The sequence below is a fragment of the Hirundo rustica genome, chromosome W, assembly GCF_015227805.2.
Source record: "Hirundo rustica isolate bHirRus1 chromosome W, bHirRus1.pri.v3, whole genome shotgun sequence".
Lineage (NCBI taxonomy): Eukaryota > Metazoa > Chordata > Aves > Passeriformes > Hirundinidae > Hirundo > Hirundo rustica.
This window is the reverse complement of record NC_053487.1, coordinates 28,289,998-28,303,546: the sequence shown is the minus strand read 5'-3', so window position 1 is coordinate 28,303,546 and position 13,549 is coordinate 28,289,998. Positions and strand designations below refer to the sequence as shown.

Sequence of the window (13,549 nt, the reverse complement as noted above, 5' to 3'; positions counted from 1 at the left end):
ATCAAACTCCAATCCCAGCTGAAGGAAGAGGCATTACCCAAGGACTGTTCACCTACAGAAACCTCTGAGGCTGCTAAGTAATGTCACTGCTGTATCCCAGAGCATGAGCAGGAGCCCATAGATCACGTATAGTCAGGAAAAGCATCAGTGTCCCATCACAGCCGTCACCCTCCATCACCAGCATCTGAGACTGTGCTCCCAGCAAAGACTCTGGGGACAACTCCTTGCTCATCGTGTCTCAGGCAAAAAGAAAAGTTTGCTCTGGTGTATTATCACAACTGGGCAGCCCTGCAGATAGAACCAGTGCCTCCTAATTTCACCCTGGCCACTTTGCAATCAGCCTTGTATGAAAACTGCAGCTGTACAGCCCAGGTAGACAGGCTGTAGAGAAGTATGTTCCCTCTCCAGATTTAGCAGTGAACATCTACGTTTGTCATTACTTCTCAGAACTATTTAAATAAACAAACAAAAATAACTTCACCATAAATCTTCTTGGTATTTTTGAGGGTAGCACCTTTCAACAACAGGTTTTCAGGACCCAAAGACCTAAACATAAAAGAAATTATAACATCACATCACTCAAAGAACATTCAAACTACTTTATAAATTAGAATCAGAAATAGGATATAAAGATAAACAAAGGTTCCTTACGTCTGATTACATGATTTGTATGTTAAATTAGGGCCTCACTTGAGTTTGTTTTTCTCTTTTATATAATTACATCTCCATTTCATCTTCCAAATACTATCCCCATTCTTATTGGGGAATTTTAAGTAAGGCTTTTGAGGAATAACTGCAAAATGTTCAGATCCAGTATGTTCCAGTACTTAAATAAAAATGCAGTATTAAAATCATCAGAAGCCTGTTCCAGCCCAGTCAATCAATGGCACCATCAAAGCTGACAGCCCCATTTTGTGTTTTTATTTCTCTTTGAAACCCCCAGTGACCCTCTGTTGCTTCCAGGGTATGAATAGACCCACCAGAGCACAAAACCCATCCAAACATGCTCTGGTGAGAGCCAACTGTTTTAGATAGCTTATGAACATTATTTGCTCAATTTTTTTCCATTAAACACTCTGATGTTTGAGTTTCTGCTTACCTTTGAATGACAATATTTTGTCATTGTCTGGTAAATTTGTGCCCCACAAGCAGGGCAGGACATTACCAGGTGGTCCTGCACTGCTTCCCCAAAAGGGGCTCAAACAAATCACAGGATGGCAGAAGGGACACCTCCTTTTAGAATGAAATCTTTGGAATGGTTAAAGAAAAAAAATATTCCCAAATGATGGCAGGACAAGCTCAGACCCTTGAAATTCTCTGTAGATGCCCAACCCCTCTGAGGAGGGACAACAGACAGCTGCAAGACCAACCTGGCTACAGGCTCTTGGTTACTTTTGTAGATGATAATTCTTCCAACAAATCTGTGATAAAAATATGAGAAACTTGTATTACAAACACATTATAGATACCACAAACATATCAGAGAAAAGTCATTGACAGGAAATGGAAGCAAATACAGAAACAAGTGAATTTGAGAGTTTAATGTTTCAGAGGGGTGGCTGTGCTCAGGGAGAAGCCACACACTCCCCACACTCAGGGGTGCCCGTGTGCTTACACACCCCAGAAAACCTCCCTCAAGGGGTTTAACCACACAGACCACTTATTCCTGGAAGTCATTCAGCCCAATGCATTTTACTGGGAAGGTAGAGTGGCCTAAAAATAGGTACATGGACCATTACTACTGCTGAGATGACAAAAAACAGCTCATGATACCACAAAAAGTGTTGCACAAGGGAGGCTTTTCTGCAAAGACACTGAGCTTTGAAGACTTTGCCATCCTCATACAGAGGAGGCCCAGTAGCTTGTCGCTGCCTTGAAATACCTTTTGGCTTCTTATGGCCTTTCGGAAAGATGGCCTTTACTTTGCTGAACTGCAGATCCCTAAAGTGATGGTGCTGAGGTGTCTGCAGGGGGATGACACCAGGCAGCTGCAGGACAGGACAGGCAGGGGAGGATGCAGGAGGGACAGACTCACTTGTAGAAGTCAGGCTGTGGCTGTTCACACTCGATTGTGGCCGTGAGAGTGTCGATGGCTTCATCAGTGCAGAGCGTAGTGGTGTCCCGCACCGCATAGTGAGTCTGGGCACAGGAGCACAGGCAGTGTCACCACAAGCCCCAGCAACAATCCTATCCCCAAGGTTTATACCCCATCACTTAAAATGCCACTGTGCACAAGCCTGTCAGCACCAGCAGCTCTCCCAAGCCATCACCACGCTCCCAAAAAGCAGCTGAAGCATCTCTCAGTGAAAGAAGGAAGTCACTAACACTTAAGAGAAACCACAGTAGCGAGCAGCTGCTGGGTGTCTCTCAGTAAGGCATTCAGCAAAAGCAGAGCAGCCTTGTTTTTTCCCTGGGGACTTGCCCTAGTTGGGGTGGAGGGGAGGCTGCAGGTGGCCCTGTGAAGAAGGGGCTCTTGGGGACCACCTGCCCTGGCTCCTGAGGGTAACTAGACACCATCTCCAGCACCAGGGATCAGGCAGGTGGAGCACTGGCAGACTCCAAGCTATTTTTAGCAGCTGCTGCTGCAGAGGTTCATCTTTCATAATTAACTGAAAAGTACACAAAGGATTTGCTCGCTGTCTTTCAGGCTCTATTTATAGGAGCTACTCAGAGCTCCAAGTCACAGCAGGCTGCACAGCAGGCTGCCTCAATCCATCTTCATAAACAAATTCATTAAAACACTTCCTTCTGCTCCTGACGTGCGCGTCCCCTTCCCTTTGCATACCAGGAGGCACTGCCACATTACACATGCCATCATCATGGCATTAGAAATCCCCACCTTCCTGCTGCTTTGCTAACCTGCCTGGCTTTTCCAATTAAAAATGCTCAAGCACACGTATATCTCTGGTACAGATCACAGCTTTTGTGAAGCACAAGTCAAAACTGTTCCTGCAGTGCCCAGCACCAAACCCAGCCCTTGCGTGGGGTTTTGCAATGCTCCCATCAGCAGAGACACCGTGCAATTATTGATACTTCAAAGCTGCCTCCCAATCAATTCCATGATCTTTGCATCCTTCAGTGCATTTAGAAAACATGTTCTTTTAGCTAACATACAGCCAAAGATTTGTGCTTCAAAGACAGAGCCCCGACAAAATCTCTTTTACAGTTCTATTCCAGTTTCACTTAATCAGGCACCTCTCCCATACCTCAACCTGACATGCCCCAAATACCAGAAAAAGCCCCACCAGGAAGGCATCAGATACCCCTGCAGATGAGGTTTGGTGATTACCCAAGTGTGCTTCCCTCACCCCCCTTTTGCAGCAAACCCTGGTTCCTAATGTTAGATCTATTTCCCCAAACAGAGCTGGCTTTTCTATTCCCTCTTCCCCTTCAAACTCATCTTCACTTTGTCATGAAACAGAAGACAGCTCCCAGTCATCTACAGGAATCCACAAACCAAGAAAAAAACATCACAGTATTTGATATAGAAACTCAGCATCACATCTCCAGACTCACAAGTTAGGAAGAGCCAAGACTCTGCAAAAGTAATGTGAGCTGATGCATATAACACACCTGACACAAATAAGCAATAGCCTTTTAACATGGTTAGCTATTTTTAGCCTCAAGCCACTTCAAGGCTCCAACTCCTCCTCACTAGTGGAAATAGCACTGTGTCACCAGCTCCCACACAGGTTATCCAGCACCAATTAACAGCCACCCATAGAGAAGAGCCACAAATTCCAGATAAACATATTAGATCCACAGTGGTATTCCCACTGACTTCAGAGTATGCTGGAATGAATCATGTAATTTTAAAGTATCTTCCAGTCCTACTACTGCAGCTACTAGTATCTGTATAAATATCAAACTCAAGTGCAACCAAACGTTCATGTCTTCTGACGTATATAAGTTCTTTGTTGTTGCTTCTTTCCCTAGTTTAGAGAAGAGGAGATAGAGAAAGAAAGAAAATAAACTGAAGATAATAATCCTGAGCAAGACTAATATTAAGTTTCACTGCTTGCTTCAGGGAAAGGGAGACAAAACCCCAGAAGCGATGCCTTTCTCACGCTGGTAAAAAATTCCCCAAATGAATCTAGACATGCTACCTCAAAGAAATCCCTCATCTCACTGGAAATGCTTGGTTAAGTAACTTGAGTGTTGGCAGGTCTGGAAAGGAGCTGGAGAGCTGCAGGCACTGCTCCCCTGATGCACCATAGCTCACAGTGTGGCTGGAGCAGGGAAGCACTAACAGGCTGCCTGCAATGGGCAGCAAAGCTGTATCGATAAATGGCAATCCAATTTGGGGCAGCGCCAGCAGAAATAGCCCTTGGAGACAAAACAGAGCACAAAAAATCCCCCAGTGCTTCACTGCTGACGCACGGGAAGCAGACAAGAGGCAGGAGCTCCATGGCAGCACCCTCCAGTTGAGCACAGCCCCCACCCTTCAAGCAGTGCCATCTCCTGTTGGAGTCCAGGGCATTCCTTTGGCTGCCCTGGAGGGTCAGAGACCTGGACAGGGGGGTCTGGGACCCCGGCTTTGATCTCAGTCTATGGGAAAGACTTCCTGCACTGCGGGAGGGATTGCAGGCCACAAGAGTGTGAAAGATAGTAGTTTAGCTTATCACAGGGTGAGAAAACAGTAGGTTTGGGTTTTTAGTATTGAAGTGAATGGGAGCAAGATGGAGGATTTGGGGTGTTGTCTCCTGCTTCTTCTTTCTTCTTCCCTCACTCCATTTCAGCAGTGACGGTGGCACAAAGTAGTTTAAAGAGACTGGATCAAAGTAGAGATAACCTGTTTAGTATAAGTGATAGGTATTAGCAAATAATGATAAATAAAGAACACGTAGCAATTAGTATAAAAGATAACGACTGCCCAGTTCGGGAGGAGTCGGAGTCGGAGAGTCACCAGATGCCTGAGCAGCTGCAAAGACCTTTGTGGGGCACTGAGAAAATTGTAAGATAAGAAAAAATAAACGAAGCATGCAACCTTGAAAAATCAGAACCTGAAGACTCCGTCTCTTTCTTCTGGTTGGCACAGAGCTTTGCAGAGGGCAAGACTCTAAAACCACCTGAATCTCGGGGAAAGCCCCCGACATCTGGCATCCCTGAGTGGCCTCCTGCAAAGGAACACTAAAAGGGTCAAAATAAAACCTCTGCACGGAACATCGCAAGCTCTCAGAAGATCAAAGTGCCAAACCGTCAGCTCCGGAGAAGAAACACCTTTCTGGCCAGAACAGCTCGTCTCAAATTTGTCCCAGACGACAGATCTCCAAGGGCCCTGGAATCCGTCACCCTGAAACCTGCCGGACAGTGATCAGGACATCTCTGAGGCGAATTCAACCACGGCTGCACACAAGCCTTTGTGCTTTGGTAAGAACAGTTGGATCTAGATCATGGGGGGAACCACTTCACAAGAACGAATTACCATATTAGAAGCCCTAAAAGGAATCATCAAAATACAATGTAGCTCTGAAAGAGAAAGAGCTCCAAGCTTTAATGCTTTGGGTCAAATGTAATTATCCACAATGTGAGACCCATTCTGTGTTTGAGCCAGGGTTTTGGCAGGAAGTAAATAGAGCTTTGTATGACAAAGCGACAAGAAAAGACAAGATCACTGCGAAACTTTTGTCCGCAGGGAGAATTATGTTAGAAGTTATATCAGAACATACCAGTGAAAGTTCCAGGATTGAACAGCTGCCAAGCAGCAGAAGGGAGTATAGCAGTGCTGTCGGCCAGATTGAGCCAGGACAGAAAAAACCGCTATCTCTAGGTTTAATACCTCCTCTGGGGGATGGGGGAGGGGGAAGCCCTCAGCCCTTTCAAGGCTCATCAGAAAGTTCGTCAAAACCCCCAAAAATAGTCCCAGGAAAGAGGAAACTTTTAGTCCATCCAAGCGATCAGGAGGAATTGGACATGCTTTTTTTCGAAGCAGTTCCCGAGGACACACTACATTTGTCCAAAGAAGGGGGGGGGGGGAATGCCCACCGCGAAGTCCCTTTACCCCCCCACAATCTCCGCGCAGCCACACCCCCCAGCCGCCGTTGCTGCTTTCCCTCCCCGTGGAGAAACCGGGTGCGAGCGGGGAGGACGGGGCGGGGGGAGCGCCGAGAGAACAGCAGGTCCCGACCGAGTCGGTAGCGGAGAGCGGGACTGCGGCGCATGCGCGCGGGGGCGATCCTAACCTATCTCGCCGGAGCGCGGCAGAGAGCGGTCGGAGAGCACGTCGGGCGGGGCGGGGGCGGATCGCGGGGAAAGCCAGTTCGTGGACGAAGGGGGTGAGATCGCGGGCGGCGGATCTGGGGCAGGGGGGAGGCCGGGAACCGGGTCGGCGACTCGGCCCACGCCGATGACGCAAGCTACGGGAAGCAACACAGTTCAAACTACATCCGCGTCGCGAAGCGCCGGGGGGGGGGGGGGGGGGGGGCCGAACCCGGAAACACCGAGCCAAGTACTACAAATCCCAGAAGCCTCAGTGGCTGGTCCAGGCGCAGGCGCGGCAGGGGCGGGACGAAGCCCGAGGCGCGATTCTGCTCTGGGCGGGACAGATTCTGATGACGAGGGAGAAGGGGCGGCCCCTGGGCGTGAGCGGGGAGGGGACACTCTGTCAGGGGCCGCCGGGCCGGGACAGGCAGGGGCGGGACAGGTGGAGGCGGAACGGGCAGGGACGGGGCGTGGCCAAGGCGGAGAGTGTCTCCAGGGTGCCACCCCCAGGCAGCAGATACTGCGGAGCCCGACTCCGCCCATCAGCAGCCTTGTTTCTGAACCGCCTGCGCGCGGTGATTCAGAAACAGCAGCTGAGTTGTTGCGGATGGGCGCGCGTCCGAAAATATCTCAGATTTTACAGGCGTATCCAGAACTTAAAAGTATGTTGAGAACTCCAAGCCCGCAGAGGCCAGCTGTCGACGTGCCGTCGTCACCAAGGGGCGGAGCAGAGAGGCAGCGAGCACGGAGACCATCGATCGCATCGAGCGAGGCATCTTTTTGTGACACACCCTCGTTGCACCGCTTTTTTCCAGTTTCATATAAAAAATCAACTTCTTCAGAACAGCAGTTCAAACAAAAGCCGAGAGAACCTTTGCTGAGGGTGAGGGATGATGAGGCTGCGGAGGAGGACCAGGACATGTCAATCACTGATGAGGATATCATCAGAATCACCGCTTCAGAAGGCATTCCTGTCCGGAAAGCAAAAGCACTTGAGTTTTCACGGCAAGCTTCATCCATCTTGTTATCTGGGGACTTTATGAAGCAGTTTTTTCGACAATTTACTGAAGCAGCTTCAGAATTTCAACACGACCCCATGTCTTCTTTCTCTCGGATTTTTCTTCCAAGGAGAGATGCTGCAGAGAAATTTGATGATGCCCAACAATCGCTGGTTCCTGTTCTGAAGGAGAAGGAAAAGGAGAAAGAAAAAGAAAAGGAAACAAAACCAGATGAGGGACAGCCTCAAAAACAGGTAGATCCTGGAAAGGATGAAGCAGCAGCAAAACCACAAAGCAGACAATTTCGGAGGCAGACAAGACACAAGCTTCTGCCACACCGGAATTTCTTGCAAGAGACTGGACAGACATAAGGAAATATGCATTGAAAGGGGAGACGCTTTCGATGGGTTCAAAGGGCATGGCTATGCCAGTGACTTATGATGCACAGGATGCAAACCCAAGATGGGAGCGATTGGATCGTGAAGTCATCAGGGATCTGATGAAAGCCGTTCGTGATAATGGATTGGGGTCTCCATACTTCAAAACAACTTTTAAAAGGGACATTTAATATATATGATTTAACACCATATGACCTCCGATCCCTTGCTTCAATGATCCTCACTGACTCACAGTTCATCATCTGGGAAGCAAAATGGAGAAAAGCTCTTAATGAGCTCAGAGTCAAATACCAGGGGGGAGCGAATGCAGGCTTCACAGTTGCACAATTGGCCGGCGATCCACCACTTGACAACCCATCACGTCAAGCCAGACTTTTTCCTCGAGACGTGTTGGCAGACATCAAGAACGCAGCCAGAAAGGCAATGGTGCAAATTCCACCGACAGGAGTTACAGAAAGTATTTTCACAGATATAAAGCAAGGTCCTTCAAAATCCTTCACCTCATTCGTTGATCGTCTCACACAAGCAGTGGACAGGCAAGTCACTGATGAGGGGGTGAAGTCACATTTGATTCAGTGTCTTGCATTTGCAAATGCCAATCCAGAATGCAAACGTGTCATCAGTGCAATGCCTGGCCAACCCTCTATGGCAGAAATGATAGAGGCATGCAGCAAGGTGGGGACACCACAGCACGTTGCAACGATTTTGGGGGATCAGGTGGAAAAGGCTGTCAAAGAAGCATTTGCAAATTTTCAACAAAGACAGTGCTACAAGTGTGGCAAACAAGGGCACTTCAAGAAGGACTGTCCAGAACTTGCAGAGATCGCAAGCTCACTGGATGTTTGTCCAAGGTGCGGTATTCATGCTTGCTGTGCATGAGAACATTGTTGTAACACAGAAAATGTAAGTACTTTGTCTCTCACATCAGGGCACATTCATTTCTTTTAGGATTTTTAGTAGAAGGTAATGCACACGCAGACAAATTGACCATGCCAATTTCAAGGACTTTACCGAACATTTTTGAACAGGCAAAATTGAGTCATGCATTCTTTCATCAGAATGCTCAAGCACTAATGGAAATTTTTCACATTTCCAAAAGTCAGGCAAAGGAAATCATTAGTGCTTGCCCTGATTGTCAGCTTGTACAGCCTCCTGCTTCCATGGGAGCAGTCAATCCAAGAGGATTGCACAGTTTGCAGCTATGGCAAACTGATGTCACAAAATATCCATCCTTTAGGAAACTCAAAAATGTTCATATTTCAGTTGACACATTTTCAGGTGCAGTCTTTGCATCATTGCACACAGGTGAGACAGCACAACATGCTTGTCAACATTTCTTGCAGGCATTTGCATCTTTGGGCGTGCCGCAAGAAATCAAAACAGATAATGGACCAACATACATAGGGAAAGTGCTTGACAAATTCTTGAAGAGGTGGGGTGTCCATCATACCTTTGGTATCCCACACTCTCCAACAGATCAAGCAATCATTGAAAGGACACATCAAACATTAAAATCCCTTTTGGACAGACAAAAAAGAGGAGAAGCAGACACAACACCATACATGCGCTTAAATAAAGCCTTGTATGTGTTGAATTTTCTAAATGGCTCTTTTGCAGAACCAACTCCACCAATTATCAGGCATTTTTCAAACAACACAAGAGCGAAGCTGAAGGAAAATCCTTTGGTTTTGGTCAAAAACCCAGAAACAGGGCAGATTGAAGGGCCATTCAAATTAATAACTTGGGGCAAGGGATATTCTTGTGTCTCCACAGCAGTTGGACTGAAGTAGCTGGCGGCGAGGCACGTGAAACCGTACCGAATCCAGACGCAAGCAGAGACAGACCCCAAGCCCGGAGGAAGAGAAGTGGGCACACAGACGGGAGCCGGTGTCAAGACAGCAGACATCCCTTCGTTCTACGTGCAAAAGAGACTCTGGGACTTGAGTTTTCTTTGGGGCTTGGGTAGTGTTGCATTTTTAGGGATTCCCATGGGAAAAAGGCCATTGAACATGAAAGAACTATCCTTGTGCCTCATTCTCTCCTTGGTTGCCTTGAGCAATGCAGCAGTTTTGCCCGTGGCCCAACCAAAAGAGAATGTTTAGGAAACTCTAGGCAATGCATCAAGCTTGAATACCATCTGCCTGACACACTCAAAGCCAGGGAAACCTTTCTCAACATGTTTAGTGGGGTTGCCAGTGAGCAAATGGCCGATTCCAGAAAACATCCCTCCGGTGATTTCAAAGTCCATTGTAAATCCAGCGGACCAATGGGATGTTTGGACGAAGTTCCTTCCTGTGGCTTCTTTTGAACCTCAGGAACTGGAAATTCTTGGATCGGTCCGAATGCAATTTTGTGTGAAATTCAGCCTTTCTGGAGTGGCACAAAATAAAACTATAGACGTCACTCCAAACCTCAATTTTTACAGAAATTCATCATCTTGGTGTAATCACACTAAGATGCTTGAAAAGCCATCCAATCATGCTCCAGCACAGTTGCCAAGAGGAAACTTTTTCATTTGTGGGGACAAAATTTGGCCCGCAATCCCCGCAAATGCCACAGGTGGTCCATGCAGCATTGGAATGCTTTCATTGCTAACACCCAACATGACATTGATGAGAGAACAAAAATATAGAGGGAAAAGATCTGTCAAAATGTATGATCCAAATTGTGATGATGATGTTCACACATGGAGCAAGGCTCAGAGAATTGCGGTTGCAATTTTTTCACCACACGCAGCATCAGGAGTAGCCTTGACACAATTGGATCGGGTGGGTTGTTAGCTGAGCAAACATGCCCAAGCCACCTCTCTTGCACTGAGTGACATGTTGTTAGATGTTGACAGTGTAAGACGAGCAAGTCTCCAAAACAGAGCAGCGATAGATTATCTATTGCTGACACACGGGCATGGGTGTGAGGAATTTGAGGGAATGTGCTGCATGAATTTGTCAGATCATTCCAAATCCATTCATGAGAACATCAAGCAATTGCAGGAGAGTGTGAACAAACTTGGAGAGGTAACTGGGTCATGGATGGATGGTGTGTTCAATTTGTTTGACCTTTCACCATTGTGGAAGGAAATTTTAAAAACAGTTATATATATTTTAGTAGGGCTTGTAATCCTTCTCATGATCTTGCCATGTTTGCTTCTATGCATATGGCAGGCCATGGACAGGGTTGCCAAAGAGGTGTTTTTGGTTCAAACAGGACAGGGAGATGTTAGAGTCCAGGGCATTCCTTTGGCTGCCCTGGAGGGTTAGAGACCTGGACAGGGGGGGTCTGGGACCCCAGCCCAGAGCCCAGAAAGACACTGGCTTTGATCTCAGTCCATGGGAAAGACTTCCTGCACTGCGGGAGGGATTGCAGGCCACAAGAGTGTGAAAGATAGTAGTTTAGCTTATCACAGGGTGAGAAAACAGTAGATTTAGGTTTCTAGCATTGAGGTGAATGGGGGCAAGATGGAGGATTTGGGGCGTTGTCTCCTGCTTCTTCTTTCTTCTTCCCTCACTCCATTTCAGCAGTGACGGTGGCACAAAGTAGTTTAAAGAGATTGGGTCAAAGTAGAGATAACCTGTTTAGTATAAGTGATAGGTATTGGCAAATAATGATAAATAAAGAACACGTAGCAATTAGTATAAAAGATAACGACTGCCCAGTTCGGGAGGAGTCGGAGAGTCACCAGATGCCCGAGCAGCTGCAAAGACCTTTGTGGGGCACTGAGAAAATTGTAAGATAAGAAAAAATAAACGAAGCATGCAACCTTGAAAAATCAGAACCTGAAGACTCCGTCTCTTTCTTCCGGTTGGCACAGAGCTTTGCAGAGGGCAAAAGACTCTAAAACCACCTGAATCTCGGGGAAAGCCCCCGACAATCTCCAGGTACCCAAGCACCAGCTCCCACATGCTGCCCCACCCAGACCCCTCACCTTGAAATTGGACTCGCCGTCAAGGCTTGCTGTAGTGACATAACAGATCCCATCACTGCTGCTGGAGGCCAAAAATATCAAGTCACAGGGGAAGGTCTCATCTGCTTTCACTTCTACTACGTCTCCAACCTAGGAGAAAGGAAACATTTGCATGAAAAGTCCTCTCAGTTGTTATTAGATGATAATGATTCAGCTTCTCTCAAAGCCTAAAAGAAATCACCTTGGCTAAAAGGTAAACTGGGGTCCAAGAGGTACACAGATCCCTGAACATCACTCCACAGCCTGATGGGGCGATCGAGCCCCGCACTGACTCAGAGCACACATGTAGCACTGTCAGTATTTATTTCTCTGCTAAATCTTGATGGAGCAAGAGACTGTACTTGCTTGAAGTGTGGTGTGATAAATTAACGCCCAAGCTAAGTGTACTTTCCTGGTGTCCTTGGGAGAGTTGGAAACAGAAGAGGACTGCCTGTCCTGGAGAAGTGCAAAATGCTGACAGATCTGTCACTTGTCAGCCCCGGTACAGCTTTTGAGAGACAGATTTTCAAAAGCAATCAAAGGCAGCTTCACTCCTTAACTGGGAACAGCTCTGGGAGCATCTCATCTCAAAGCATGCTGGGGCAGCTCTAACCCAGTACACCCCTCCCCCCCTGCCCTTGTCCCCTCAGCACACAGCTCTGTGTTCCCATCAGCCTCAGTGAGAACCACATGCAAGTTCTCAGTTAACAGTTACCTTGATTTTTTCACTCTCTTTCCGCACTTGCTTTGCATTTTCGACAACAAAGATGTTGCTTTTGTTCACTTCGTTGTCAGCTCTGTGCCTCAACCAGTCCTCGTACCCCTAAGGCACAGACACAGGCAACACAAACTTGTAAGAAAGTGAGTAAACAAATGAAAAAGGAGGAGTGAGGATGAGGGACACATTAAAACAATGAATAAGGCAACAGTCCTCAGACCTCCTTCATGCCTGACAAAACATCAACCAGAGTGGCTCAGACTGAATCAATTTATTTTAAAAACTTCATATGCATATCTGACAGATTCAGAACAGATTAAAATAACACAAAAATAATCTATATGTAGGGCATGCAACGAGCAGCTAAACTAGTGTAACACATTTCTATTATTCTCAGCTTTGGTAATAACAGACATATTATGAATAATACACTCAGCAGCCTGCAACTCTTTCCTATGGTAACACAAGATGAGACTCTTCCTCTTTAGTCTTTACTGGAAGAATAAAACATTGAGATTTGAAGCAGATAGATTTTATTCTAGCTCTCCCTTTCCAACCCCCGTAGAAGAAACGTCATTTTTTATTATTCAATCAGGAAATTTTAAATGGCACGTGTGCCTGTGATGGGAGGCAAAAGGTCTTTTAACACTGCAAGATGAGGACTGCATGCTTTCAGGACTAGCTGAGTGGCTGAACAGAACCTGTCCTTTCCACCTACCAGCATGGGAGCAGAGTGTGAGCTGTATTTGGAGCACATCTCTGCAAGGACTCAGAGAGTGTTTCTAAGCAGAAAGCTTTACTGACCCTCACGGCCTGCTTTCAACAGCACAGGGATACTTTACATTGCCAGAATAGGAGACACCAACACTCACACTCAAAATGCAGCCTCTTGAAAAGCACCAGTGCCCGCCTCACCCTCTAAGAAGGGTGCACGAAACCTACCAGCACATGTTGGTGGCTTCTGAGTACATTCAAATACATGTTTCTCTACCTGTCTCAAAAAGCATCTTCTCCTCCCCACACTGACACCTGTACCTGTTTGATAGCTGTGACAGTGATGACAAAGAAGAGTGGGAGGCCACTGGTCACCGGGCTGGTTGGGGTGTCTACTATCACCTGCAGAGAGAAAAATGTATTGCTGAGCCCTGGGTTTTGGGCAGCAGAAGAAACCAAAACTTTGGTTATGGGGGGAAAAGGATGCTTACCCCACTGAGGGCAGGTCAGAGCCTAGCAGAGGAGAAAGGGAAGGAAGGGTTGGTTAAAAAGGGAGAGCAGTACCAGTCATCTTGAACCA

General features: G+C 47.0%; 1 protein-coding gene across 1 annotated transcript in view; it reads right to left on the bottom strand.

Annotated features, from left to right (window-relative positions):
- ATP11C (ATPase phospholipid transporting 11C) overlaps positions 1-13,549 on the bottom strand; it is a 59,237-nt gene that overhangs the window by 31,405 nt on the left and 14,283 nt on the right. The window contains exons 5-10 of the mRNA XM_058423884.1: positions 13,291-13,371; positions 12,253-12,360; positions 11,520-11,648; positions 2,036-2,139; positions 1,371-1,421; positions 482-546 (exon numbers count right to left, since the gene is read on the bottom strand). Coding sequence (XP_058279867.1) covers positions 482-546; positions 1,371-1,421; positions 2,036-2,139; positions 11,520-11,648; positions 12,253-12,360; positions 13,291-13,371 — 538 coding nt within the window. The remainder of the gene's footprint in view (positions 1-481; positions 547-1,370; positions 1,422-2,035; positions 2,140-11,519; positions 11,649-12,252; positions 12,361-13,290; positions 13,372-13,549) is intronic.